We start from the raw sequence: 26,139 nt of genomic DNA, 5'->3' as shown, positions 1-26,139 counted from the left end.
CAGCCTTGAAATGGGGGCATTCCTTGCTACATTCCGAGAAATTGTCAAGAAGTGACCAGAATTATCTTTGTGGAAAGGGAAAAAAAGTGGAAGTTAAATCTATAGCAGAAATTTAAAGGAGTTGTGCTTTAACAATACATAACAGATCAGCATGCACAATTTCTAAGGCTTGAATCAGGAGAAACCCATGCATTCGAATTCTCAAATCCAAAGCATCACATGTCTATAGTGCTGATGAATCCACCCAGTACAGTGGAAATCAAGCATTTTCTTCTCCTGATTTTAACTGTTCTCATACAACAACGACATAACCATCTACCATGAGAGTAGCCAGCCACATTTCAGAAGTGTGGAGAAAAAGAGGGTATCAACACCCTACTACCACCCCACACAAGTCTTCCACATTCAGTTCACTATTTTTTAATGCAAATACTTCTGGAACTTGGAAACCTACTTAGACTGTTTTAAACATATACTGTATTACAATTTTCCAGCTACGATCAATATTATCAATGAATCATTAAGTTCATTAATATTTCAGAAAATATGTACAAAGATGGGAAATATGAGTATAGGTTGCAAAGTCAAGGTTGTCAGGCAGAAACTAGCCTGAGAACAGAAAATCTCAGGAATAAGAGAAAGAAGGAGTACAGAAAGAAGGGGTACAGAAAGAAGGGGGTACAGAAAGAAGGAGTACAGAAAGTACAGAAAGGGGCACAGAAAGAAGGGGTACAGAAAGAAGGAAAGAAAAGACAAAGTTCCCCAGTGATGAAAACAGCCTGGTGAGTCACTTAAGCACTTCTCCAGGACTAGCACTAAATGCTCAATGTTCATGAAAAGCCAATGTCAACCTGATCCAACTCTCCTTAGCACCTGATCTTGAAAGTCCTACACCTAAAAAGCACTGTAAAACATATTACTGTTGTTACTATCACATAGCCTCCAACTGCAGAACTATGCCCTCAGGTGTTCTGCTCATGCTCAGACAACTCATTTTTCATTTCTCCACTCACAGAGTTAAAGGTCAGCGAATTTTCCCATTGCTGTTGCAAATATTCACGTCATTTGAAAATATTAAAGTCACTAACTACGCACATTCCCAAAATGGCAATTCAGTTCGTGGTACTATCTCAAACTTCCACACCAAACTCACCTCATCATCTTTTGCTGCAAAGACTTTTAGAATTTGATTTCCCATAAAGAATCTTCTATGGACCTACAAGAGCAAAAGAGGAAAAAAATTGGTTTTGGAATGAGAAATACATACAGCTGTGATGTCACACATTGCAACTTCAAATGCTCTTATAGGAAAGCATTCACAACTACTAAAAACAACACCTGAGGCTCAATTCAATTCAGCATAATGTACAAGCACCTAGCACATTCCCTACATTGTTTCAGATACAAATACAACATTGCAGAGGATAGAATCTTATCCTTGAGGAGCTTAGACAGATAAGTACAAAACTAACTTGGACACCATGTTATAGTCCAAGGTTAACTGGTATTATAAGAACACTAAGAGGGGCACTGAAAGGGCTGAGGACATAGCTCAGGAGCAGTGTGTTTGCCTTGCATATGTGAGGCCCTGGGTTCAAGTCACATCCCTGAGAACTAAAACAACAAGAAGGAAGCCAGCTCGGTCAGGAGGACCGAAAGGTTTACACAAAAACTGACACCTATGCCAAGACTTGATAGATAAGCAGGAACTAGACGAAAGAAAAGGCTAGATACAAGATCACAAGCGGACATAATAGTGCTAATAACAGTTTCAAGTGGCGTGCGTACAGGCAGTATATGTACATTTGCATAATTGCTTTTACAGTAGAACAGTGGCAAGGTATAAAGGAAAAACTGAAAATTACAGATCAATGAAGATTAGACTAGGGGCTGGAGAGATGGCTCAGCAGTTAAGAACACTGATTGTTCTTGCAGAAGACCCAGGTTTGAATCCCAGCACCCACATGGCAGCCAACAACTGTAACTCCAGTTCCAGGGAATCTGATGGTCTCTTCTGTTCTCTGTGGGCATTGCACAACATGGGTGCATTTACCTACATGCAGGAAAAACACTCATACACATAAAATAAAAATAACAATTTTTTTAAGATTCATAAACATTGCTATTAGTAATAAGTTTTAGGTTTATATGCTTTCCAAAGTAAATAATTTTATTTTTAAGAAAAGCACATACATCATTAGAGAATTGTTAGTGACTTTTAACTTCCAAAAGTTTTCTCACCAGTAAAACCTTAAAAATTTTAAGTACTCTCACTTACGAAGACTTTTGTTTTTTAAGATTTATTTTTATTTACATGTATGTGTCTATGTCTGCATCAATAACTGCCGTGTATGTGCAAGTGCCCATGGAAACCAGAAGAGGACAGTGAATCCACCCAACATGGGCTCAGAGAAAAAACTCAGGTCCTCTGGAAGAACAGTATGAGAGTATAAGCTCTTAATGGCTGAGCCATCTTTCCAACCCATGGCTTATGAGTTCTGAAGACACTTATAACAGTATATACAATCACTAAAGCAATTCTCCTAAACCTTACTGAATTCTAACACAGAAGTACACAGGACCCGTATGCTAGGGCAACACCAAGAACTTTAAATCCAGAATACTGGATATTATTTTCATTATAATTCTCACATTGAGTTCTCCAATAAAAATCTCTTCACCCCTATAGACTGGGGGAAATACACACAAACATATAGCACTGATAATTAGTTAACTACAATGCATCTTGTTTGCAGTCTAGCCCAAGAACAATGAATCTACAATTTCTTAGAATCACTGAACAATCCTTCCTAAGAGAGTATATAGTATTACTTGGTGAACTGCTATATTTCCATTATGTCTATTTTATGTATCTATACCTTGGTGCCTAAAAAACATGACCTGTAGATAAGTTTCACATTTTAGAATTCTGAAGAAATTGAGGAGAAAGGTGACCAATGTAAATCAATTATATTGTAAGAGTTAATTGTCACTGAAAACCTAGCTAGAGTTTCAATCATTTAAAGAAGACCCCACTATATATCACAATTTAGAGAAAGCATTGGATGGTCAGCAAGATGAAGAAGTGGCTTAATTAAATGTATCCTTCAGACAGACTGATTCTCTACATCTTGGTTTTTCCCTCTAAAAATCAAAGATGATGGGCTTAGGAGATAACTCAAAGCACAAACACAAGGACATGAGTTCAATCCCAGAACACACATTTTTAAAAAGCCAGGAGTAGTAGCATGTACTTGTAATCCCTGCACTGATGAGGCAGAGACAGGCAGATCCCTGGGCTCACTGGCCACCTAGCCAGCCTAGCCTTCTTGGCAAGTTCCAGGATAATGAGAGACCCTGCCTCAAAACACAGCTGTTCAGCACCCAAGGCATGGACACCTGAGGTTGTGTATCCTCCACACACAACATGGACACATGTATACACACATACACACACACCAACACAAATTGAAAAAATTTAAATCAAAGATGGCAACACTAATCCCCAGACTACATTTTAGAAGACTAAAACAGAAATAAGTGTGAATTGTAAATAAACGACCAATCAAAATCGAACCATCTCAAGTTACTGGGGGGGGGGTAGGGAAGAGGGGTACATGTATTTTTTTTCACAATTTCAGAATAATTGCTGTACCTGAGAAGATCTACAAAATCCCAAAACAGAGAAGCACTTCCCCTCCGATTTATATTTCATTTGTTCCTCATCCACTTTAGAGAAAGGAACTATATCACTTCCATAGCGAAACCCTGGAGAACGAGAGAAAAGCATCTGTTAAGCATATGGGGCCTCATTTTCTCCAAACTGAAATAAGCTCCATGCATACATTATCATGCACACTCCAGAGCCAGCCTCCATCTTCTACTCTCTGGAATCAAATGACTGCCCCTTGTGATCAACAGGGGAAAAGCAGCAGCAGAAACAAGCCACATACACCACATACAGACGATTAAATCTAATTACATTTTTAAAGTAGCATCTTCTGCAATCTAGTTACCTTAATGATTATCCAGCCTAGAAGGAACATTGCAAATGCAATACACTAGCTACCCTCCAAAGATAACCATACTTGACTAAAGTACAAGCATGATTTGTAAACATAATAAAAAATGAATTTATTCAGAAACCCAGAGATCCACAGAGAAAATGGCCCACAGGAAGTTTTCAGAACAAAATGTTTAAAAACACCTGCTGGTGTGAACACATGCCTTCAGTCATCTAATTAGGAAGAAGCCAAAACTCTTCTATTTAGAAGCAGCTAATCAGTAAGTTCTGTACTTTTGCAAATTTAAATTAATTTTATCACTGAAATTTGGTTTCATTTATCTTCTTTTTAACTTCTTAGAATAGTTAAGATAAATGGGCTCTTAGTCATCGTCATCATCGCACCCTGCCCCCATAAAACAGACAAAAACGCCAACTCTGTTCAATGGTCTCTACTCTTCGGAAGGTTATACTTTCAGTATGCAGCATCTTGTGTGTAATAACAAGAGAGATCATTCAAACCCAAGAGTTCTGGCCTTGTTAATACAAAGGAAAACACATTTGTCTTTTCTCTAAGAAACAGTAGGAACAGTGAGAATCTGGGGGCAGATTCTGTTGTCCAGTGTTTATTCCTGTTAGACTGTTAATGGAATGTAGTTTATTAAAAAGAAACAAATTTCTATTTTCGTGCATGTCTTTTTTAAAAGATAACAACAAATTCAAAATTTCCAACCAAAAAAAATCAATAGGAAAATGCATGACATGATTAAGAGGGGTATCTAAACCATTTTTCTTTCTTTTCTTTTTTCTTTTTTTTTCCTTGTCTTTTTGAGACAGGGTTTCCCTGTAGCCCCAGCTGATCTGGATCTTGCTACACAGACCAGGCTGGCCTTGAACTCTCAGAAATCTGCCTGCCTCTATCTCCTGAGTGCTGGGATTAAAGACAGGCACCACGGCGCCCAGCAACAAATATTCTTTTTTGTATGAATATGTGTGTGGTATATATGCATGCCTGTGTATGTATGTATAGAGGCCAGAGATCGACCTCAGGTATCTTCCTCCACTGCTCTTTTTGGAATAGGATCTCTCATTGAAACCGGAGCTCTCCATTTTGGATAGACTGACTGGCCACTGAGGTGGCCCCATCTCTACCCCTCCATCACTGGGGTTATAGGTGTGAACTGCCACACCCAGCTTTTACATGAGTGCTTGGGATCTGAACTCATGTTTGCACAGCAAGCACTTTACTCACAGAGCCATCCCTAAACCAAGTATGTTTCTAACTTCTTGTCATTAGTCATTTTTTAATTTAAATTCACAGTAACTTAGGAGTGCTAATTAAAACTGCCTGTGTATTCTGGTTCTCCTACTTAAAGAGCAGAAGGTATAGAACAGACTACAACATAATCATACTCTTTGGCCTGCCTGTGTCCTCTGGGTAAGAAAGAGAATACCCACACATTAGTGGGTAGAGAGGGAAGACAAGCAAAGGAAAGCTACAGGTAACTAACTACAAACAGGTAAGGGAGAAAAGAGGTGTTCCCTTTTTTTTTTTTTTTTTTTTTTGAGATTGGGTCTCCCTGTAGCCCCAGATGGCCTAGAACTTATTATGTAGACCAGGCTGGCCTTAATCTCACAGAGATTCACCTGCCTCTGCCTCCTGAGTGCTGAGATTAAAGGCATGCACCACCACACTCAGCTGAAAAGACCTATTTCTATACTAAGTGAATCCAAAAAGTTTTTAACTATTCCCCTTCCAATGCCCCACCCCAAAAATTTCTTGTCAGAGAGAACCACAGCTTTCTTTGTTAGCAACCAAAGAACTGGTACCTTCATCTCTAGTCCTTTCTCTTTCTAACCCACCCTGCATCAGCTGTCATATTCCTATTCCTAAGCGCATTCTTCTAAAAGCTTCAAGATACAAAGTTTCCCCAAGCTATAAATGGATCCATTTTGCTTTTAAAACTATATATAAACTCAGGTCTATCATTCAAAACCCTCTGTGAGTCCTAGTTCTGAACAGTATGGAGGAATAGATTCTTGAGGAACACAGTCCAAGTTCCGCTGGCTGCTAGCTCTGTGACTTTAAGTATGTTAATGAAAGTCTTTCAGCTTTGGTCCTTGCAACAGTAATCTTGATTATCCGCTTGATGGGATTTAGAATCAGCATGGAAGCAAACCTCTGGACCTGTCTGTAAAGGAATTCTGTAAGAGAATTCTGACACTGTGTTAACTGAGGTGGGAAGACCCACCCTCAATGTAGGTGGCCCCATCTCAATGGCTAGGGTCTAGAACTGAACAAAATGGAGGTGAGCTGAGCACCAGCACTCATCTCCCTCTGCTTCCTGACTTCAGATGCAATGTGACCAGCTGCCTCACATTCCTGTCACTCTGCCTTCCCTGCTTGATAGACTATACCTCCAAAATACTTTACTATGAGCCAAAATAAACCCCTCTTGCCTTCAGTGGCTTTTGTCAAGTATTTGGTCACAGCAAAGAGAAAAGTAACGACTACAGTCCTTATCTGTAAAGCAGAAATGGCGAGAGTGTCTGCTTCATTAAGTAATGAATTAAGAGAGAAAATATAGGCTGCCACTTAAGGCATACCACAGTCCCCCCACGTTCCTGGTCTTGTACCTTTACTCTTGCTGTTCTTCCTACTATGGACCATTTCTTATACAGGATGCCATGATCAGCTAATGACAGAGTCACAGTTCCAACTCAAGTATAATCCCAAAATTCGTGTGCTATGTTATGTTATTGAATTCAATTAAACAATTAGTAAAAATTGTAAGGTATTAAGTATATTCTGTACATCAGGAGAAAAAAGTTATATCCAGTGTGCTGGATAGCTTTAGTGTCAACTTGACATACCCAGGTTGAGGGAGCCTCAATTGGGAAATTGCCTCTATTGGACTGACCTGTGGCCATGTCTGAAGGGCATATTCTTGATGAGTGATGTGGGAGGGCTCAGCCCACTGTGGGTGGTGCCACCCCTGGGCAGGTGGGCCTGTGTTGCATAAGAAAGCAGGCTGAGCAGGGGCCAGAGAGCAACCCAGTAAGCAGCGTTCCTCCATGGCCTGTGCTCCAGCTCCTGCCTCCAGGTTCCTGTCCTGAGTTCCTACCTTGGGCTCCCTGATGAACTGTGACCTGGGAGATGTAAGACAAATAAACCCTTTCCTCCCCAAGTTGGTATTGGTCAGAGTATTTTGTCACAGCAATGAAGAAACAAACCAGGACATCCAGCATCACCTTTAAACCACCCCACTCCCTAACACACTTAAATATACAGTGACATATATGACTTTATTTCCAGGATTAGGAAATTAAAACTACAATAGATGTATACAACTTGGTAATAAAATGTATGTATATAAGCATCCTGGTTGCCATCTTAAGTGTTATTTGGTATCTTATGATTTTTAACTCTTGAGCATTTAGATATTCTCAACTAGTGTTTAAGTCCTATGGATAAAAACACCATTTAAACATACCACTCAAACCAAATGGGTATGACAAATTAGCACAACTTTAAAGAACCCAGGGAGTATAACCCACTACAATAAAACTAATCTTTTTATTCCTTAAATTAACTTAGGGGAGCATATCTGGTAGGGTATAAAATCTGAAATTGTCACTGGGAAGAATATGCAAAAAAAAATTGTTCTAGCCACTTTAATATAAGCATTCTCCTAGCTAGTGAATTTACAGATTAAAATAAAGTCCTGTCACTTCAGACATTTAAATTTGGAAGGAAAAATTAAAATCCCTGGTGACCCACAGGAGCCAGTGTCTTACTGTTTCCTCAGTTGCAACTCTAACTCAGAAACATCTCCAAGTGAGTATCTTAGCCTACTTCTCATCACCTTGAAGTGAATATCCTGGCCTACCTAATAGCCTAGCCTACCTCCCATCACCTTGAAGAAAGTTTTTTCTTTCTTTTTTTTGCAAAAGTACAAGTACTTGCTAGCATACCTTGAATAGTATCCTCTTTGGAAACTTCAGTTTCATCATCATCATTTAAGCAATAAACTGTTTCTTTTTGTATATCTTCTTTCTTTAGGCTTCTTGCATCCACAACTACCCAAGTCTTTTTAACTTTCTCCTGCAGAATCTTATTTCCAAAAAGATAAAGGGAAAATACAGAAAGGCATAACTCTAATTGATAGAAGATGAAAACATAACATACTCTGTGAACAATTATTCTAGCTACTTTATTTAGTTTCTTCTTGTCTGTTATATAAACTTTAGTTTATTTCCTAAGAGGGAATACCTTATAACTGTGTCTACATTCCCTAGGTACACAGAAGTTTCTGAATACACATATGTATTTTCTATACAAAGCCCTCAGATTGCTAATAAAGAGGGACTATACATTTTATCACAGTTTTCCAATAAAGAAGAAAAGGAGAGCAATGTATCAGTAGTCAGAAGCCAACAAAGGAAACCTGAACAAAGGAGAAAAGAAGACTGTGTTCTCATCTCTAGGCAGATCTTTTTGGTGTTGATGGAACCCAAAATAACATGGCAGCTGTCAACGCCTAGTGGACTCTCACTTAGTAAAGGAAAATATCCAAGGTTCCCATGATATTTTTTGGAATCAAGTTCTTAAACATACAAAAAATAAGTTTATATATTTATTTCACAGACTTAAAACGTTTTAAGTACAGATTTGAGGGGGAACAAGAAAGCTCATGTTGAGGCAAAGATCAGAGATTTACACTGAGACTGGAATTTCATCAAATAATCACCAAAAGCAATTCACTTTTGAAAACGAACTATCACGTACAAATGTACATACATTACAAAACACAATCTGATACTAAGAAGTCATCATTTTTTGACATTTCGTAGATGTTACTATTGGACCACTAATAATTTAATTAGGTGTGACTGAGTCTCCAAAGCTCTAAACATTACTCTGACATTCCTGCTAAGATTACAATGACAAGGTAATCCATTATATTTTCTTTCTCTAAAAAGAAAAAGAAACAGAGCCCTGAAGTCCTAATTAACAATCAATTATCAACTCAGAAAAAGAGAAAGAGGAAGAATCAAGCTGTATTATATACAATTCTTAAACCTCCTCCTTGTATGCCATTTAGATGCAAAGCTACACAGAGATTGAATAGAAGGGAGACCAGCTAGAGAGGCAGTAATTACACTCTGAATCACTCACACATGAATTGTCAGCACCTTACATAAGTGTATTTATCTGCCTGGTAACACTGCTTTAAAATGTGTACTTACTACTTACCGATTTATAGGCTATAATCTTTATCGATAAATTGGAGCCAATGGTCAGTTGGCAGGGCCAGGGCATGGACCGCCTCTCAATTTTCTTAAAGACACACAGCTGTCGAAGACTCTCACTTAGTAAAGGAAAATATACAATGAAAGAAACAATTTTAAGATGTTAATTTGGGCTAGATGACGTACTTATTTTTCTAGCATGAGAAGTGAGTTGTTGTTGATTATAAAGAGAACAGCAGGGCATAGCAGCAAAAATGACAACCACACTTCGGAAAGAGCCAGAAGACAAGTGGGTTGAGTTGGGAGGAAAAATGACTTGAATCACTGTACTGACACATGAAAAGAAACAGCTCTAGCTTCCTCTATTCATCCATGTCTTTCAGCTCTGCCAGGGATTCTTAACATTCAGGACCAAGGACACCTTTGAGGATATGATAAAAGCACATTCACAAATGAGTTAACACTCAATATGAGGAGGACAATTAAAATTCCCTGAAAACAAACCTGAGAATATGGACCCCCTCCCCCTGCCCCGGTCCAGGATATCAAAGGGAAGGCATCAGCCTATAGCATAACTGCTCATAATTCATTAGTCAATGCCAAGTACCCTAATAAAAGACATGCTGCTTCCATATGCACACAGTAGAATAAAGACTACCCAGGAAATAAAGGAAATGTGTGGTGGTTTGAATGAAAATGTCCCCCATAGGCTCCAAGTATTTGGACATTTTTTGTCCAAATGGTGGCGCTGTTTGGGGGGGTCTTAGAAGGTGTGGCTATCCTGGAGGAAGCACGCCACTAGGGGTGGACTTAGAGAGTTCTTAATCCTTGCCGGATCTCCAGTTGCTCCCTTGTTTCCTGTGCCTGCTGGAAGATGTAGAGCTTAGCTTCTGCTTTTCCTCCAGCCACCTCTGCCACCATGCCTCCCTACCGGGATGGACTATAATTCCCCTGGAACTGTAAGCACAAATGAAATTTTCTATAAATTGCTTTGGTCAGTGTTTCTATCACAGCAACAGAAAAGTAACTAATACAAAATGAGTAGTCTATATTGGGTTTTCATGTGAAATAGCTAACGCTTGTGGGAAGGGCTGGAAGATGACAAATACAATGCAGAATGATGCTTCATTTAAACAAAGATGAAGATCAGTTTGGGTTTTATCCGCCCCTAATCACAAAGAGAAGACTACAGAATAGGTTGGATTTCTGGCATTCATTACAATAAAGAACAAAGGAACGAATGGTTGAATATACTCAAAGCACACAATCCAGTCCTTTTGACTGATTTCCTCCGTACAGATGATCTACAAAAGATCTATAAAGTGGCAGGGAATGACCTTATATTGTCCACTGAGTTAGAGACAGAGAAACCTCAACAGACTCCAATTCTTGGAACTAATTTGCAGGAGATATTCACCTATTCTGTTCTAACAGGAGATATACTACCTCTGCTACCAAAGTCTGTAGTAGACCTTGGCATTGGGCTTGTTGGAGAACAAGTAGATCTGAACCAGGTCTAACCTATCACATAAGAGAGTAATAGTCCATGTATGACAACCTTCATGAGATATGGATTCTGTTTAAGGGAAAATCTTTAATTTTTTATATAAATGTAATTTCCCACAATCAGTGCTCTCCCTTTTCCTCAACCCCTTTTTCCTTTCAATTAAAATTGTTGCCTGACAGTTCATTCTCTAGTCTTGGTTTTTATTTATATAATCACTGGGACAAAGAGCCCACATGTACAATATCAGAGAAACTGAACTTGAAAATCCATTTAATTACAATTATCTTAAATTTGAATAACCACTATATTTGGATGGCTAAGTTCTGGTCTACATGGCAGACCCAAAACCAAAGTAGCTTCAAAGTACTAGGACATTCATAGTCAATAATTTACCTGCTTACTGAGGGGAGGGGGAGATATTTTTTAAATAGTAAGTTATACTGACCTATACTTCTCATCATGTAACTGTGATTAATATGTTTGCCTAAAGCATGTGTTCCCAAATTTGAGAGAGAAACAACTTAAAAGCAGGAATCGACACGGTGTGACAAGAACACATATGTTAAGATGTTTCACTTCAGAGGATTCCTCATGAATTCCTTGGGAAATTACAATTCTACTTCTATTTACCAATACTTTTTCAAGGGTGTCCATATTTACAAATCATGATGTATTTCTTCTCAGTTACAGCTCACCAGAAACACTTAAAAATTGTAGCTGAGAAAAAACAGATGTGAACTGTTGCTACTCAGAAAATCTACTTCAATTGAGAACTTTTCTTACACTGCCTAAATTTTGTGTCTTGATAGATAAAAGGAATTAATTAATAAACAAAAGCAGCATTATCCCTGAGACTCTGAATCCACACAAATCAAGCTACTTGGTAAATTCCATAGACACTTTTACCAAGTTAAACTCCTCAAACATATCACTATGGATAGTATTGCTCTTTCCCAGATTCTTTGCCCAAAATAAATGTGAATCCTATTCTAATCAAGAATAACATGGACAAAAGAGATGGTCTCTCCCACAGTCTCTACTATGGGTAGATGAAAAAAGCAGAGGCAGGTGGATCTCTGTGAGAGGGGACAAGGCCAGCCTAGTCTACACAGCAAGTTCCAGAACAGCTGGGGCTACAAGGAGACCCTGTCTAAATAAATAAATAAATAAAAATTTTTTAAGTTTAAACAGCGGTACCCTGCATGGTAGATAAAGCTGCTCTCAGAAGTTGCAGATTATTAAATGAAAATCCCAGTGCTAGGAGTGGGCAACCTCTTTATGAGTTGTTGGTCAGGAAGGTCCTTGGGGCCTCCAAAACAATATAGGCTATTGCCACTACTTTTTGTTGCCCAACAGAACTAGATGGTAAGACCCTATTGTAGAAGACACATGCTTTGGTTGCAGGACATAGAAAGATCAGGCCAAAACTAAGTACGAAACTTCTTCCCTGCTGGCTAGCTCTCATAGTACTGGAAGGTGCTATACAGGCTGCTAGGAGGAGAACTGTCATCAACAGGGCAGCAGAGATGACTCAGTATTTAAGAGCACATACTGCTCTTGCAGAGGATCCAAGTTCAATTCCCAGGACCTACAGCAGAAGGCTCGCAACCACCCATAATTCCAGCTCCAGGGAGATGTGATACCTCCGGCCTCCACATACCCACAAACATATGCCTAATTAAAAATAATATATTAATTTTTTTTTTTGAGACAGGGTCTCCATGTAGCCTCAGTTGGCCTGGAACTCACAATGTAGACCAGACTAGTCTCTCACAGATATCTGCCTGCCTCTATCTGCCTCTGCCTTCCAAGTGCTGGGATTAAAAGTGTGCACCATCATACCTGGTTATAATTAATCTTTTTAAAAAACAATCTAGCTGGGCATGGTGACACACGCCTTTAATCCCAGCACTCAGGAGGCAGAAGCAGGTGAATCTCTGTAAGTTCGAGGCCAGCCTGGTCTACACTGAATTCCAGGCCAGCTGGAGCTACAGAGAGGCCCTGTCTCAAAAAGACAAAAACAAAAAACAAAAAACTAAAACAAAAAACAAGTCTTACTCAGCTGCGGACCCCGTATGCTACAAAACCAACTTTCCAGGCAAGATGTGCCCACTAGTATAACAATGGCATAACTATTATAGGAGTAACCTTTCCTGATAGGAATTGAGGCCTGCTCCACAAGAAGGAAGCCACATCTGGCACTACAAACCTGACCAAAAGCTCATGGCTGGGGAGGTTATAGGTCAGTAAGGAAGCTATTGCCGATGTTTTGCTAAAAGATATGATATCCCCCTCAAACTGCCTTTTTAATATTTATGTTTATACCCATGGATTAGTGGTACTGTCCAGCTTTGATCAGAGAAGCTTCTTTTTGTAGTAGATAGCAGTTACTGTGGAGACCATAACTGGTCAAAGTGTTGAGAACAAGTGATGGTTGAATGCTTAGCCCTAACAGGACATCTATAGCCCCTAAAAGACTCAGGGAATATTGCGGAAGGGAAATCATAAAAAAATGTGAAAACCAGAGGAAGGGCTGAAGTGCTGTGGAATGCTGTCTACCAGTCATGGCATGGCCATTATACTCTTGAACTTACAGCAGCTGTGATTATTGTACAAGACCTGTACAAGACTGGGCCTGTCAACATCCCATCATGGAGTTGAGAGGGGCTTACAAGACCTACCGTGCCCTGAGGATCTATAGGCAATAAATGGTTTCTAAGGAAGAAAGAGAGAGTTTCTTTTGGGGGCAGGAGAGGAGGAAAAGACACTCCTTTTCTTCAGTGGTATAGCTCATGTTTCTTTAAACAATTCCTCACCCATGTTCCAGTACACACCCTCAATTAAACTCATTGAGTTGCCAAAAAAAAAAAGACATGAAAGTAGAAGGGCGACTAGTTGGGAAGAGGAAGGGGATCAGCAGGAGTGGGAGGGGACATGATAGCGTAAGGGGGGGATATGATCAAAATACATGTATGAAAAGTCATTATTATTTATGAGTAATATATGCTAATAAAAAACTTTTTTTAAGGACTGGAGAGATGGCTCAGTGGTTAAGAGCACTTACTGCTCTTACAGAGGAGCTTGGGTTCAGTTTCCAGCATCCATATGGTAGATAACATCCACACCTTAATAATTAAAAATCATTTTTAAAAAAAAGAAGTTTTTGTAGGTATATGAAAAGGAGAGGTCTAGGAAATGTACCCCAAGCTTGGCATAAAGACAAAACCTGGTACTCACCCTAATAAACTACCTGTTAAATCTCTAATGACATCTATTCCCATCTCCAGTTCCAGGGGATCTGATGCCCTCTTCTGGCCTCTATGGGCATTGCACACATGGGTGTACCTACAAACATATACACAAAACTCTCATACACATAAAATTAAAAATCGGGCCAGGTTGGTGGTGCATGCCTTTAATCCCAGCACTTGGGAGGCAGAGGCAGGTGGATCTCTGTGAGTATGAGGCCAGCCTGGTCATCAACTTCAGTGACATGGGTCTCAAAATAAATGAGAACCCTGTGTGAACCACACAAACTAATAAAGGGGGGATTAGGGCTGATGTGCAATTTCTTTAATAAAATTCAGAATATTTACAAAGAACAACTGCTAATTCAAGAATGGCTCAGAAAAAGCAAAGCATTAGGGAGACCTCTGATCAAAGGAAATGCATATGGATAAGATGAAAAGTGTCACCAGTGTCTTTACTTCCTACCTGAAGGAATAAATTTCATCCAGTCCCTCTTCACCTTCTAAAGACATCATCACCTTTTTCACCATCCGAGCACCTTCTTTTTGCTGCTCAGTAATTCCTTTTTGAGGAAAGGAGGGTCCACGGTGGTCCAAGCCCAAGCTGCCATCTCCTCTGTCCCCAGTTTCATCATTCTTGCCAAGTGGAAAAGGCAAACTATCAGGAAAGATCAGTAGTAAAGAAGGTAAGCTCTGATACCAAATAATAAGCCGGATTCCAATCCTGTGACTGTCACTGCCTATGGAAAAGATGCCTGTCAGTCAACCTTACCCAGCTTCATAATTTTCATCTGTCAAATGATACTTATCTACCTTAGTATTATTTCAGTTTTAAATAGCCAAAACTTCATTTGGTATAAAGGGGAAAATGTACTGGCTTACATAACCAAATAATCAGAAAAGCAGGATTCTCTGTGAGACATGGCATTAGGATAATTTCAGCCATCTCAAGAACCTTTCACTATCTGTCTCTGCAATCCACCTCATTTTTGTATTTGACTAGAAATAAGCCTTCTCAATAGTTAATAGTTGAAACTAAAAATTTGCCCAGGGAACAAGCCTATTCTGAATGCAGTGCTACTGTACTGCTAGAACGTTTTTTGGGGGTTTTGTTTTTTTGGTTTTTTTTTTTTTGGTATTTTTGAAACAGCATCTCCCTGTAGCCCCTGGAACTCACTATGTAGACCAGGCTGGCCTCAAAATCAGATTATCTGCCTGCCTCTGCCTCCCAAGTGCTGGGACTACAGACATGCACCACCATACCCAGCTTGTACTGTTAGAACTTTTAAATGAAACTAAAGCAATTGATCCTACATAGAATATACCAAACAATAAAACCATAAACTCTGCTGGATGTTTGTAGCATGTGAAGAAACCATCTTACCCAAGGGAAAAACATGCAACCAGTCAAATAACAAGCAAGCAGAAGAAAAGGCTACATTCTCCTGCACACTCTACTGTGCTACTCCTTTCAAAGAAGAAAAAGATAAAAGGCAGCTCTTTAAAGAACATTAACAGAAGTGCGGTACGGTAGGCTTCAGCCATGAGGAGGCATCCAGAGATCATGGACAGGGAACGGAAGCTGAGCAGGACTTCTGAAATAATGAGAACCCTCAACTCAACTCAATGAGAAGTGTCACTTAAAAAGCACTTAATCTCTCTGAAGTACCATCTTAACAAGTATCAGTTTGATGGGCTATTCTGAAGTCTTCCCTACTGTCCCACAGAAGGAAGATGCCCCTCAGCCATCTTAAGAGCTACATGCATGCAAGAGAGGTTCTTAATTCCCCATGGCAGGCAATTTAAGAAGCCAACGGCTTACCACTCTGAGCTGGAAACCGCTTAGTACATCTCTCAATTTGAAAAATGAACATCCCTGATAAGATTAATAATTCAACATCCTATATCATCCCTCTGCCTAAAATAGGACAAGAAGAAAGAAATAGGTTTCAAATGCAGCAGAAAGGATTAGTATAATGAAAAGAATTTTCTAGTGGGATATAAGATAAAGAAAGTAAATGCTGGAGGGGAAATTCTAGCTACTGTGAGAGGAAAGATTCTTTCTTATAGACTATAAAACATACATCTTCTCCCCAAATTTTACACCCATCTCTAAATACAAACAGCAAATCACATTTTATTATATATCCTGAGAAAGGCATTATATGTGTTATGATTCCTAATATAACAGTTTTGTCTACCCAAAATCACATGCTTATAGAACATCATTCTCTGAGTCACGTAAAAAAAAAAAAAAATCATCAGTCTGCCAATGTCTTCTACACAAACAGGAGACTGACTGAGTACAATGGTTCTAAAAATAGTGTTCTAGTCAAGTCAGGCAAATGCCTTTAATCCCAGCAGAGGCAGAGGCAGGTAGATCTCTGTGAGTTCAAGGTCAGTCTGGTCTACATAGCAAGTTCCAGACCGGCTGGAGCTACAGGGAGACCCTGTCTCAAAAGGACCAAAAAAATAAAAAAAAAAAAAACAGTATTCAAATGACCTGCTACTGAGCTCAGTTTCTATCACTGTGTCATTCATTTCTTTATCACCAAAACTCACAACAGTTACACAGCACAAAGTATAATCAGTATATATGAGGCAACCAGTCAGTTACCTCACAGAATCCTACTCAGCCAAAAGAGAAGACTACAGTGAACCACTCCACAAAGGGACCCACTTACTACATTAGAGATGATGAAATGTGTCTGTATAGGTTACTCTTAGGATCTTACAAGAACTGCAGGGAGATGCCAGATTTCTTCAAGTTATGAATTATAATATCCAGTTGGTCTTGGCTGAATGGACTGCTGAGGTCAGTGAACACTTCAATATGCTTCCTCTCAAACTTTTTTCCTCTAAAAGACAGAATCATTGCATTAAGAAATCATTCTGAGGGCCAGTAAGATGGCTCAGGGAGTAAAGGTGCTTTCTCTGCAAGCTTGGAGACCTGAGTTCAATCCCCAAAACCCACTCAGTGGAAAGAGGCAAACAGGCAAACAAACAAAAGACACTGAAAAAAAGCCAGGCACGCCTTTAAGTCCAGCAGAGTCAGGTATCAGGTGGCTCTCTGAGATCAAGACCAGCTTGGTTTGTAGAGTGAATTCCAGGCCAGGTCAACTAGGGCTACAGGGCAACCCTGTCTCAAAAAAAAATAGAGGTGGGAAGATGGGAAGAGGGAGCCAACTCCATGAAGTTGCCCTCTAGCCACCACACATATGCTACACACACATAAATAATGAATAAATTTTTTAAAAATTATTCTTGGAGGCTGGGCGTGGTGGCACACGCCTTTAATCCCAGCTCCTGGGAGGCAGAGGCAGGCGGATCTCTGTGAGTTCAAGGCCAGCCTGGTCTACATAGTAAGTTCCAGGACAGCTGGGGCTACAGGGACACCCTGTCTCAAAAAGACCAAAAAAAAAAAAAAAAAAAAAAATTTTCTTGGGTGTTACTGCCAGGCCTGAGGACCTGAGTTCAAATTCCCAAGACCCACATCATGGAAGGAAAGAACCAACTCCTGTAAGTTATCTTCCTGACCTCCACACACCCTGGTGCACATGTGCGCACATGTGTGCACAAACATACCCACATGCACATACACACAATACATACAATAAGATGTGGGCAAAACTTCTCAGCATTATAAAATATTATATTTCTGAAGCCGGGCGTGGTGGCGCACACCTTTAATTCCAGCACTTGGGAGGCAGAGGCAGGTGGATCTCTGTGAGTTCAAGGCCAGCTGGGAACTCTGTGAGTTCCAGAACAGCTGGGGCTACAGGGAGACCCTGTCTCAAAAAGACAAAAAAAAAAAAATTATGTTTCTGGATTCCTAACTCTGATTTTAAACGTTTCCTTTTGGGACTGCACATGGGCTCAGGAATGTAAACATGGTACTCTCCCAGTGAGAGAACTTGAGCCTTGCAGGTTCTTTCTAAGCACCTTGCTCCGACACTACACACGGGATAGCAGCAGGATTGTTCAGAGGTTGTACAGAGACTAGGAAATGATAACAGACTCAAGTCTGGGATATTGGTACAAAATGTCTTTCCTAACATGCATACATGCATGTTCATGGTCATACTTTTCAAGACACAGTAATTAAGTAAATAATGAGTTAGGAAATTGGCTAGAGTTATTGTGGATATAATATCAATTACTTATAGATCATACCACTTAGTACTTTAAAAAAAAATTTAGGTAATTAGTTTAAGTCAAATAAAACGAAAACACTATACCAAATGCTTGTTTCTCACAGGGACATCTCCACCAAATGTAGCCCTTCTTTTAATCTTTCAAAAACCAGAAATGTTAAGCCACTGAATTGTCAAATGTTCTTTTTGCCAAACTAACATGCTACTTGATTAACATCAAACCACATGGCATACTGAACACATCAACCCACACTTTTTTTCCTAAAAAGCCTCATTTCTGGCTTTCTTTGGGTTCGACACTTACATGGTTTCACGTTGAATCAAATCCATGCACACGATCAGTGCATCCAGAACTCTGCTAGTTAAGGGTAGGAACAATACCAACAGTCCCTTTATCCGATGAGCACACAATGTTTTTCCAGTGAAGCCCACAGTACTGAAAATTATAGACACTGGCTTAAAAGGGCTTGCCCATGTGCCCATCTTCCAAATTTTATTAACATATATTCACAAATGCTGTGTAACAGTGTATATATCCTGAAACATATAGTGTAAAAAAAAATAAGCCAGGTGTGCTGGCTCATGCCTTTAATCCCAGCACTTGAGAGGCAGAGGCAGGTGGATCTCTGTGAGTTTGAGCCAGCCTGTTCTTAGCATGTTCCAGGCCATCAAAAGCTCTATAACAAGCCCATCTCAAAAAAAAAAAGTCAAAAAAAGGAAAAAAAGATTGAAAAAAAAAAAAAAAGAAAAAGGGTTTTAACACATCTAATACGTTTAACCAAAACTTATGATGCCATTTAACAGTACCTAGAGCCCACTTGGGGGATCACAGTCCATTACTAAATATGAAGTAAGCCATAAGGCATCATTTGCAAGTCATTCCAAACACAGCAGCACCTCCTAGTGACCAAGGATGGAACTACTGTTTAGAAAAATACTAAGAATAAGCTGTTAAAATTAGGGCCCCTATGGAAGAAATCAGAGGTCTCAGTTTGGACATTAACATGATTTTTTCCAGATTATTTATTTATTTATTTATTTATTTAGTTGTTGTTCAACCTGATTTTTGGCATAAAAACATCCTCCATCAAGAAAAGTCAAGAACACTAGTGCCATGATCCCCTAAAGCATCTTTCTCTACCTCCAAACATTCTAACCCCAAATACCACCAAGCTCTCTCCTCATAGTCAATGTACTCATATATTCCCTAGTATTTTCCCCTTCCCAATCTCTCAATATCACTCTTACTACGAAAGAACAAGTGACTGGAAGACCTGGAGCCAGGCACCCAAGCTGGTAATTCCACATTAATCACTTCTCTTTACCCAGAGGAAAATATAGCCAGATGTTCAGAGCTGAAACTCTGCTACAGTCTCACAAAATGGATTGCAACATTTAAAAAAAAGGAAATTTCTTGTCTTCAAAGGATACAGTCAGCTTGTTGAGGTCCTAGTTGGATTCTGCTTTCAATGTCCTCCAGCAAATCAAAATCTGGTAGCATCAGGTGTCTATGTACTGTGATGTTTTGATACTGGTCCTCACCAGCAAGGGCATTCTCTGTGCTATCTGTACCAAAGAGAACTAAAGCAATCTCATCCTTGCTTTCAGAAAATACCTAGAAAAGAATATATGAAGGATGAAGCGTCTATCAGAACAACCCGGAAGCAACAGGACAACTGACCTGCAGAGAGCGGACATCCTTACGGTAGGCGTCTGCACTCATTGAATACTAGGCCAAATGAAACATGGGCTTTATTCTCAACGACAATTTCTAGGTTCTAAGCATACTTCTTCATTGTCCTTCAACAAGTAACTGACGCAAGGTGGGTAGAAAAGAGTCCCATCTGAGCCCACCTCGTCATCCCATCAAACTATGAACAGCAACTTCTTTTTATAAAGTCACCTAAGACATAAATTTTTTGTTGTTGTTGTTCTGTTTTTGGTCTTTTTGAGACAGGGTCTCCCCATAGCCCCAGCTTGCCTGGAACTAACTTGTAGACCAGGCTGGCCTTGAACTCACAGAGATCCGATTGCCTCTGCATCCCTAGTGCTGGTATTAAAGGCATGTGTCATCACACCCAGCCTTAACACAAAAGTTTTAGGGTAGTTTGTATACACGGAAAATAAATAAGTAAATAAATAAACAAATAAACAACTGGGCTAGGCACAAGCAAATTGGAGGTCTGGCTCAAGATCATAGGGTTAGTAAGTGACATGGTAAAGCAAGGATTTGGACCCAGGTCATCTGGCTCTACAGATTGTGCTTTTAAACATTATTCTATATTGCCTTTTGTTTCTGATAAAAAAAAAACAAAACTGCAGTATCAACTGAAGGGGTCATAAGAAAGCAAGCAAACAATAGCAGGCTCTAGTAGTAGGCAGGCTTGAATACCTGTGAGAAAACCCTCCAGGGCTGGGTTGGGTTCCCAGTACTCACATGGTGGCTCACAACCACCTGTAACTCTAGCTCCAAGGGAGCCAATACCCTTTTCTGGCTTCTGAGGGCAAAGGGCACACATTGTGCCCACTCATATAAAATAAAAATAAATAAATCTAAAAAAAGAAAAAGAAAAAAGAAAATTCTCCAGACTCTAAAAAATCCCAGGCTGGGCATTATGAGGAGGCTGGTGTCTTACATTAGCAGCTGGAGAAGACAACAAGGAGTCAAACCGTAAGTTACAAGCTTAAGGTTAATCTGAAACTTACCTGCCTCTGGATAAACATGGTCATCACCTTCTTTGCTTGTTCAAACGGGGATTCTTCACCAGGAAAGGAGTTACCCATGGCAAACCCCACATCCATACACAGCACAACAGCTGCCTAAAAACAAAGTTCCAAGGAGTATATGAAATAGAAAGTTATTATGAAAGACTCTGAAATATGTCCCATTTATCATTCTCATAGTCCCTGTACTGACATGTAGGGAAGAATAATAAAGGAAGGGGGCATCTTCTACATATAGAATGCATGTAAGACATATAAAGTCTCACTATGGAGAACCCTGAATGGTACAATAAAAGCCAGAAAGTATCTCCAGGAGAGGAGCATGCTCCAGGGAGCTACTGCTCCTTTGGATTGAACCCCAGAACAAACTCATGATAAGCAGATCTGGAAACCAGCCTGTCAGCCATACTTAAGTCCTGCCCAACTCAGCCTAACACATTTTAAACAAACTGCAATCAATCTGATGATATACAAGTCTGAGAACATACGCTTTTGTTAGAAATCACTGAGTGGTGTACACTTTGCCATGAAGCAATTTTGTGGCAACAGGTGACCACTTACACATGCTAATATGGTATACTCCAACAATTTAAATGTTTATAAACCATGGGTCTAAAATCATTAGTAAGAAACCAAATCTATCCTAGAAGATACAGACACATAATGAATAATGTCAGGGCAATGTGACATGACAAAGCTTTGCAATGGGCACTAAGAGACATAGAAGGAACAACCTACTCAACACTAGTGGAGGAGATAGAGGAGCATAAAGAGGCAGAAAAAGCCTTCTTAAGTCTGATCCTTGGGTGAGTCTTAAAGAGTGAGGAATCAATCATGTGACTAATGAAGTTAGAAACAAGACAGAACCAAATAAGCAATGCACCAAGTCATTAAATAGCAATCATACAATGAGGACTGTCTTCGTTTCTTTTCCTGTTGCTGTGATAAAATACTTTGACAAAAGCAACTTAAGGAAGAAAGCATTTACTTTAGTTCATAGTTCCATGGTATAGCCCATCATGGTGGGGAAGTCAAGACATCAGGAGTTTGAAGCAGCTGCTCACATTGCATCCACAGTCAGATGAGAGCAATGAATGCATGCACATTAGTGCTCACCTTGCTCCACTTTATAAAGCCAGAATCACCTGACCAGGGAATGGTCCCATCCATTGTTAAGATGGGTCTTCTGGGACTGGAGAGATGGCTCAGTGGTTAAGAGATGACTGCTCTTATAGAGGACCCAGGTTCTATTTCCAGCACCCACATGGCAACTAACAATCGTCCATAACTCCAGTTCCAAAGGATCCAACACCCTCTCTGACCTTCGAAGGTACTGCATGACACGGTGCATTTACTATAGATTGAGTCAACAAGTTGATAAGGCTTCAGGCCAGGCATGGTGGCATATGCCTTTAATCCCAGCCTTTGGGAGGCAAAGGCAGGTGGATCTCTGAGTTCGAGGCCAGCCTGATCTACATAGTGAGTTCCAGGTCAGCTTGGGCTACAGGGAGACTCTATCTCAAAAAGACCAAAAAAAAAAAGGCTTCAACATTCCAGTTTCACAAATACTTGAGGTTGAGGTTCTATCAACACCATATTGAATTTAAGAAAGGAAAAGAAGAGTCTTATGCTAGATAGATAGATGATAGATAAGACACACAGACAAGCAATAAAGAAACCTGAGTTCTAGTCCCTTCTCTACTATAGATGATAGATAAGACACACAGACAAGCAATAAAGAAACCTGAGTTCTAGTCCCTTCTCTACTAATTAGCTCTGAGTCCTTGGGGATGTCCCTTATTTTCACTGTTGATTCAATTGGGTGGAAACTCGGAACAGAGGTCTAACTTTGTTTCCAGAATCAGCATTCCTTGACCCTGCCAGCCTCATCTGTGCTTTGTACTGACCAAACTGTACGCAATTCTGAGTATCAGCTCTCTTTTTTTTTTTTTGTCTTTTGGAGATAGAGTCTCCCTGGCCTTGAACTCACAGTGATCCGCCTGCCTCTGTCTCTCAAGGGCTGGGATTAAAGGCGTGCACCCAGCAGGCAGAGGCAGGCGGATCACTGTGAGTTCTACAAATCAAGTTCCAGGCCAAATGGGGCTACAGGGAGGCCCTGTCTCCAAAAGACAAAAAGAAAAAAAGAATTAATAACTGAACATATAATGTTCAGAATCTGGAAAATATGTGAAATAAAGAACAGTTGGGAGGATATTCAAGACAGATATGAAGATTAAGGGTAATGTGATAGTTCTCCTTGTTCTAAATATTTGACAGCTGTTATGATTGGACTGCAGGAGAGGTAACAGGTTCAACAGATGGAAGTTCCAGGGAGATTGGCTTGACTCCATTTAAGGGGTAAAAATAGCATTTTAAAGTGATCGATAAGGGAAACGCTATTTTCTGAAGTAGAGATCTGTCCCGAGAAATGTTTGAAAAACCTGGATGAGCGCCTATCCTGGGAAGCTGATCTCTAAATTTGGTTGACCTTTTACAACAAACAAAAGGAAATACTATTTTCCCCTAGTTCGCAAAGAACCATATGATATAACGCACTAATATTAACAGATTTCTGGAGTAAAGACAACTTACTTGAGGAAAAAAGTAGAAGCAAACTACAAAATACCTCTGAGAGCAATTAAATTATACCATATAGTCATTCCCTGAGGACAAAAAATCTTTTTAAAACTCGAGTCACAAAATACCCTGCTGTATTAATTTAATATGTGTCTACAAAAGCTACCTTTAAAGTAGAAAACCAGGCTGGAGAATTGGCTCAGCGGTTAAGAGCACTGACTGCTCTTGCAGAAGACCCAGGTTCAATTCCCAACAGCCACATGGCGACTACAAACTGTCCTTAACTCCAGTTCCAGGGGAAACCGAAGCCCTCATCTGACCTCCACAGCATTGCACAACACAGGTTCACTCACATACATGCAGGCAATACACTCATACACATAAAATAAAATAAAATAAAATAAAATAAAACAACTCGAGAGCAATTAACAATTAAGACTCATCAATAAGTACTGAAAAGATGTCCAAAAAATCATGGGGAAATGCAAGTTAAAAAAATAATAATAATAAAATAAAATAAAATATTTTAAAGTAGAAAACCAGTGAACTGAAGGTCTTTTTTCCCAAGAATCAGAGATTCAGAGAAAGACATCAAAGTTTCACAATATGAAAATTCTGGTCTGGAAGAATATAACTGTTTAAATTCTTTTCTGGAGGCAGTAAGAAAACCATGTTAGAGAAACAGTATAGCAACTCTTCATTTCTACACTGAAGAAATTAGTCTGTTAGGATTTTACTTCAAGTACATCTGCCACAAATTTCTCCTCCACTGAGACTACAAAGTTTTCAGTAACTGAAAGAGGAAGAACAAAGGAGGCAAGCAACACCCTTAGGAGTTTTAATGAGTTAGATCAAAGTTTCTCAAAAGGAAGTTAAGGAAAACAGAGATCAGTTGTTCAAACTCCCATCTTGTTTGCCTCTATTAAATGATTGGGTGGTTGAATAAATGACAGAATCGTTGCAATTACATCTCCCTCTAGTGATAGAGAATTCGTGAGTCAATAGATTCAGTTCTTTGTGCCTCAGTTTTCCTACCTGCAAGCTGGGGGCAACAGTATTCACTTCAGGGGGTTGGTGTGAAGATTTAATGAAAAAGAAATAAAAGGTTTCGATCTGAGCCACACAGTAAGCTTTCAATACAGTCGAGATACTAAATTATTATGACGGTAATGACACTTTACATCTCTGGTTATTTTATTCACAAAATCCCAATCTGAAGTTTTACAAATCGGAATAGTACTCAATTACGCTGGCTAACTTCCATTCTTATGTAGATTTTACAAAGAGGGTTCAGAAGCAACTAGAGATGGCTGCGTTAGCAGGTGGAGTGAAATAAGGAATAGAGGGAGGGAGGACGAGGAGCAGGGAACACAATATGGGGAAAAGCGAAGAGCGCCATATCTCGAGCTTTTCGCTCACGGCATCCTTCCGCGCCGACCCTCCTGATCTAGGCATCACTATCTCGCCACGTTCCTTGGCATGGCTATGAACCCACAATTCCGGCAATCAAACCACTATCTCCAGATCCCTCGCGTGGGTAAGTCCAAACACCTGGCTCCCAGTACCTTATTCCCGGACCACGCCATGTTGCCGGCCCGCTAGCGCTTTAGTGGCTTCTCCCGGGCGGAAACCTGCCGTGCTGCAACTCAGTTCCGGCAGACCCACAGGCCCACAGCAGAACAGCCGCTTCCCACTCAGCCTGCCAGGGGCCGGGAAACCCTGCTCCGGAGTTCTGAGCATGCGCAGAATTCCCTCCGTGCCTCTAGTAAATAGTGTGTGCTCCTGTTGCTGGATGGTTCTGCAGATTAGGACCCTGGCTGCCAAACGTGGAGACCTGAGGTTGATTCGCAGGACCCCCGTGGTAGAAGGCGAGAACCAACTCCCGTGAGCTGTCCTCTGAGACCTCCACATGTGTCACATATAGCAACACAATAAATGTATACATTAATGAGAAAAATAAATAATAAAGGGCTGGAGAGTTGGCTCAGGAGTTAAGAGTACGTACTGCGCCTGCAGAGAGCTAGAGTTGCCCACAACAGTCTGCTAGTCAAAACTACCTGTAACTCCAGTTCCAAGGGATCCCACACCCTCTTCTGGCCTCCACAGGCCCCTGCACTCTGAGCACATACCCACACACAGACACACACATAATTTTTAAAATAAATAAATTAATAAATCCTTAGTCCTGAACTAATACTGATCGCTTTGTGAAAGTCATTGCCCTTTGCTTTCATTGACAGTAACCCCTCCAGCGTTTTGCATCCGTACTCTGGATTTAGATTCCCCTGAGTATGAATCCAGGAAGTCTCTTAACTCCTCTAAAAGACTATTACTTTTTAAAAAGGTACCAATGAAAAGTTGTACAAATACTATTACTTAGGACCAACTGCCGAAGAGCGTGAATTCTTCAAGGAAACAAAAGTAGGAAAAGCATTCGACTTTGCAGGCAAAATGAAAAGTATAAACACCTGAAAGTCGGACGCCTATCTGTAAGATTCTCTTCATAGTTTGGAGTGGCTGTGGCAGAGAAAGAAGTTTAATTTAGGAGCACATCTAACAAGTTAGATTTTTATAGAAATGGTGACTGTCAATCATAGTGATTGAAGGCTCATGGCTTTTTTCAAGGAAACTGACTAACAGTACCACTTTCTCCCTACCGCGGATCCTTGCACA

At 40.0% G+C, this 26,139-nt stretch overlaps 1 protein-coding gene across 1 annotated transcript in view; it reads right to left on the bottom strand.

Moving 5' to 3' along the window:
* The window catches only part of Xrcc5 (X-ray repair cross complementing 5), a 106,010-nt gene extending 80,837 nt beyond the window's left edge, over positions 1 to 25,173 (bottom strand). Inside the window, exons 1-10 of the mRNA XM_008825682.2 lie at positions 25,032 to 25,173; positions 20,872 to 20,985; positions 19,597 to 19,780; positions 18,470 to 18,518; positions 16,747 to 16,869; positions 14,478 to 14,669; positions 9,261 to 9,375; positions 7,979 to 8,117; positions 3,656 to 3,768; positions 1,154 to 1,216 (exon numbers count right to left, since the gene is read on the bottom strand). Coding sequence (XP_008823904.1) covers positions 1,154 to 1,216; positions 3,656 to 3,768; positions 7,979 to 8,117; positions 9,261 to 9,375; positions 14,478 to 14,669; positions 16,747 to 16,869; positions 18,470 to 18,518; positions 19,597 to 19,780; positions 20,872 to 20,985; positions 25,032 to 25,052 — 1,113 coding nt within the window. The 5' untranslated portion in view covers positions 25,053 to 25,173. The remainder of the gene's footprint in view (positions 1 to 1,153; positions 1,217 to 3,655; positions 3,769 to 7,978; positions 8,118 to 9,260; positions 9,376 to 14,477; positions 14,670 to 16,746; positions 16,870 to 18,469; positions 18,519 to 19,596; positions 19,781 to 20,871; positions 20,986 to 25,031) is intronic.
* Between the last annotated feature and the right edge of the window lie 966 nt (positions 25,174 to 26,139).

The sequence above is a fragment of the Nannospalax galili genome, unplaced genomic scaffold (assembly GCF_000622305.1).
Source record: "Nannospalax galili isolate Female #2095 unplaced genomic scaffold, S.galili_v1.0 scaffold127, whole genome shotgun sequence".
NCBI classification, from domain to species: domain Eukaryota; kingdom Metazoa; phylum Chordata; class Mammalia; order Rodentia; family Spalacidae; genus Nannospalax; species Nannospalax galili.
Note: the sequence above shows the minus strand (reverse complement) of the source record. Positions and strands in the feature narration are given on the sequence as shown.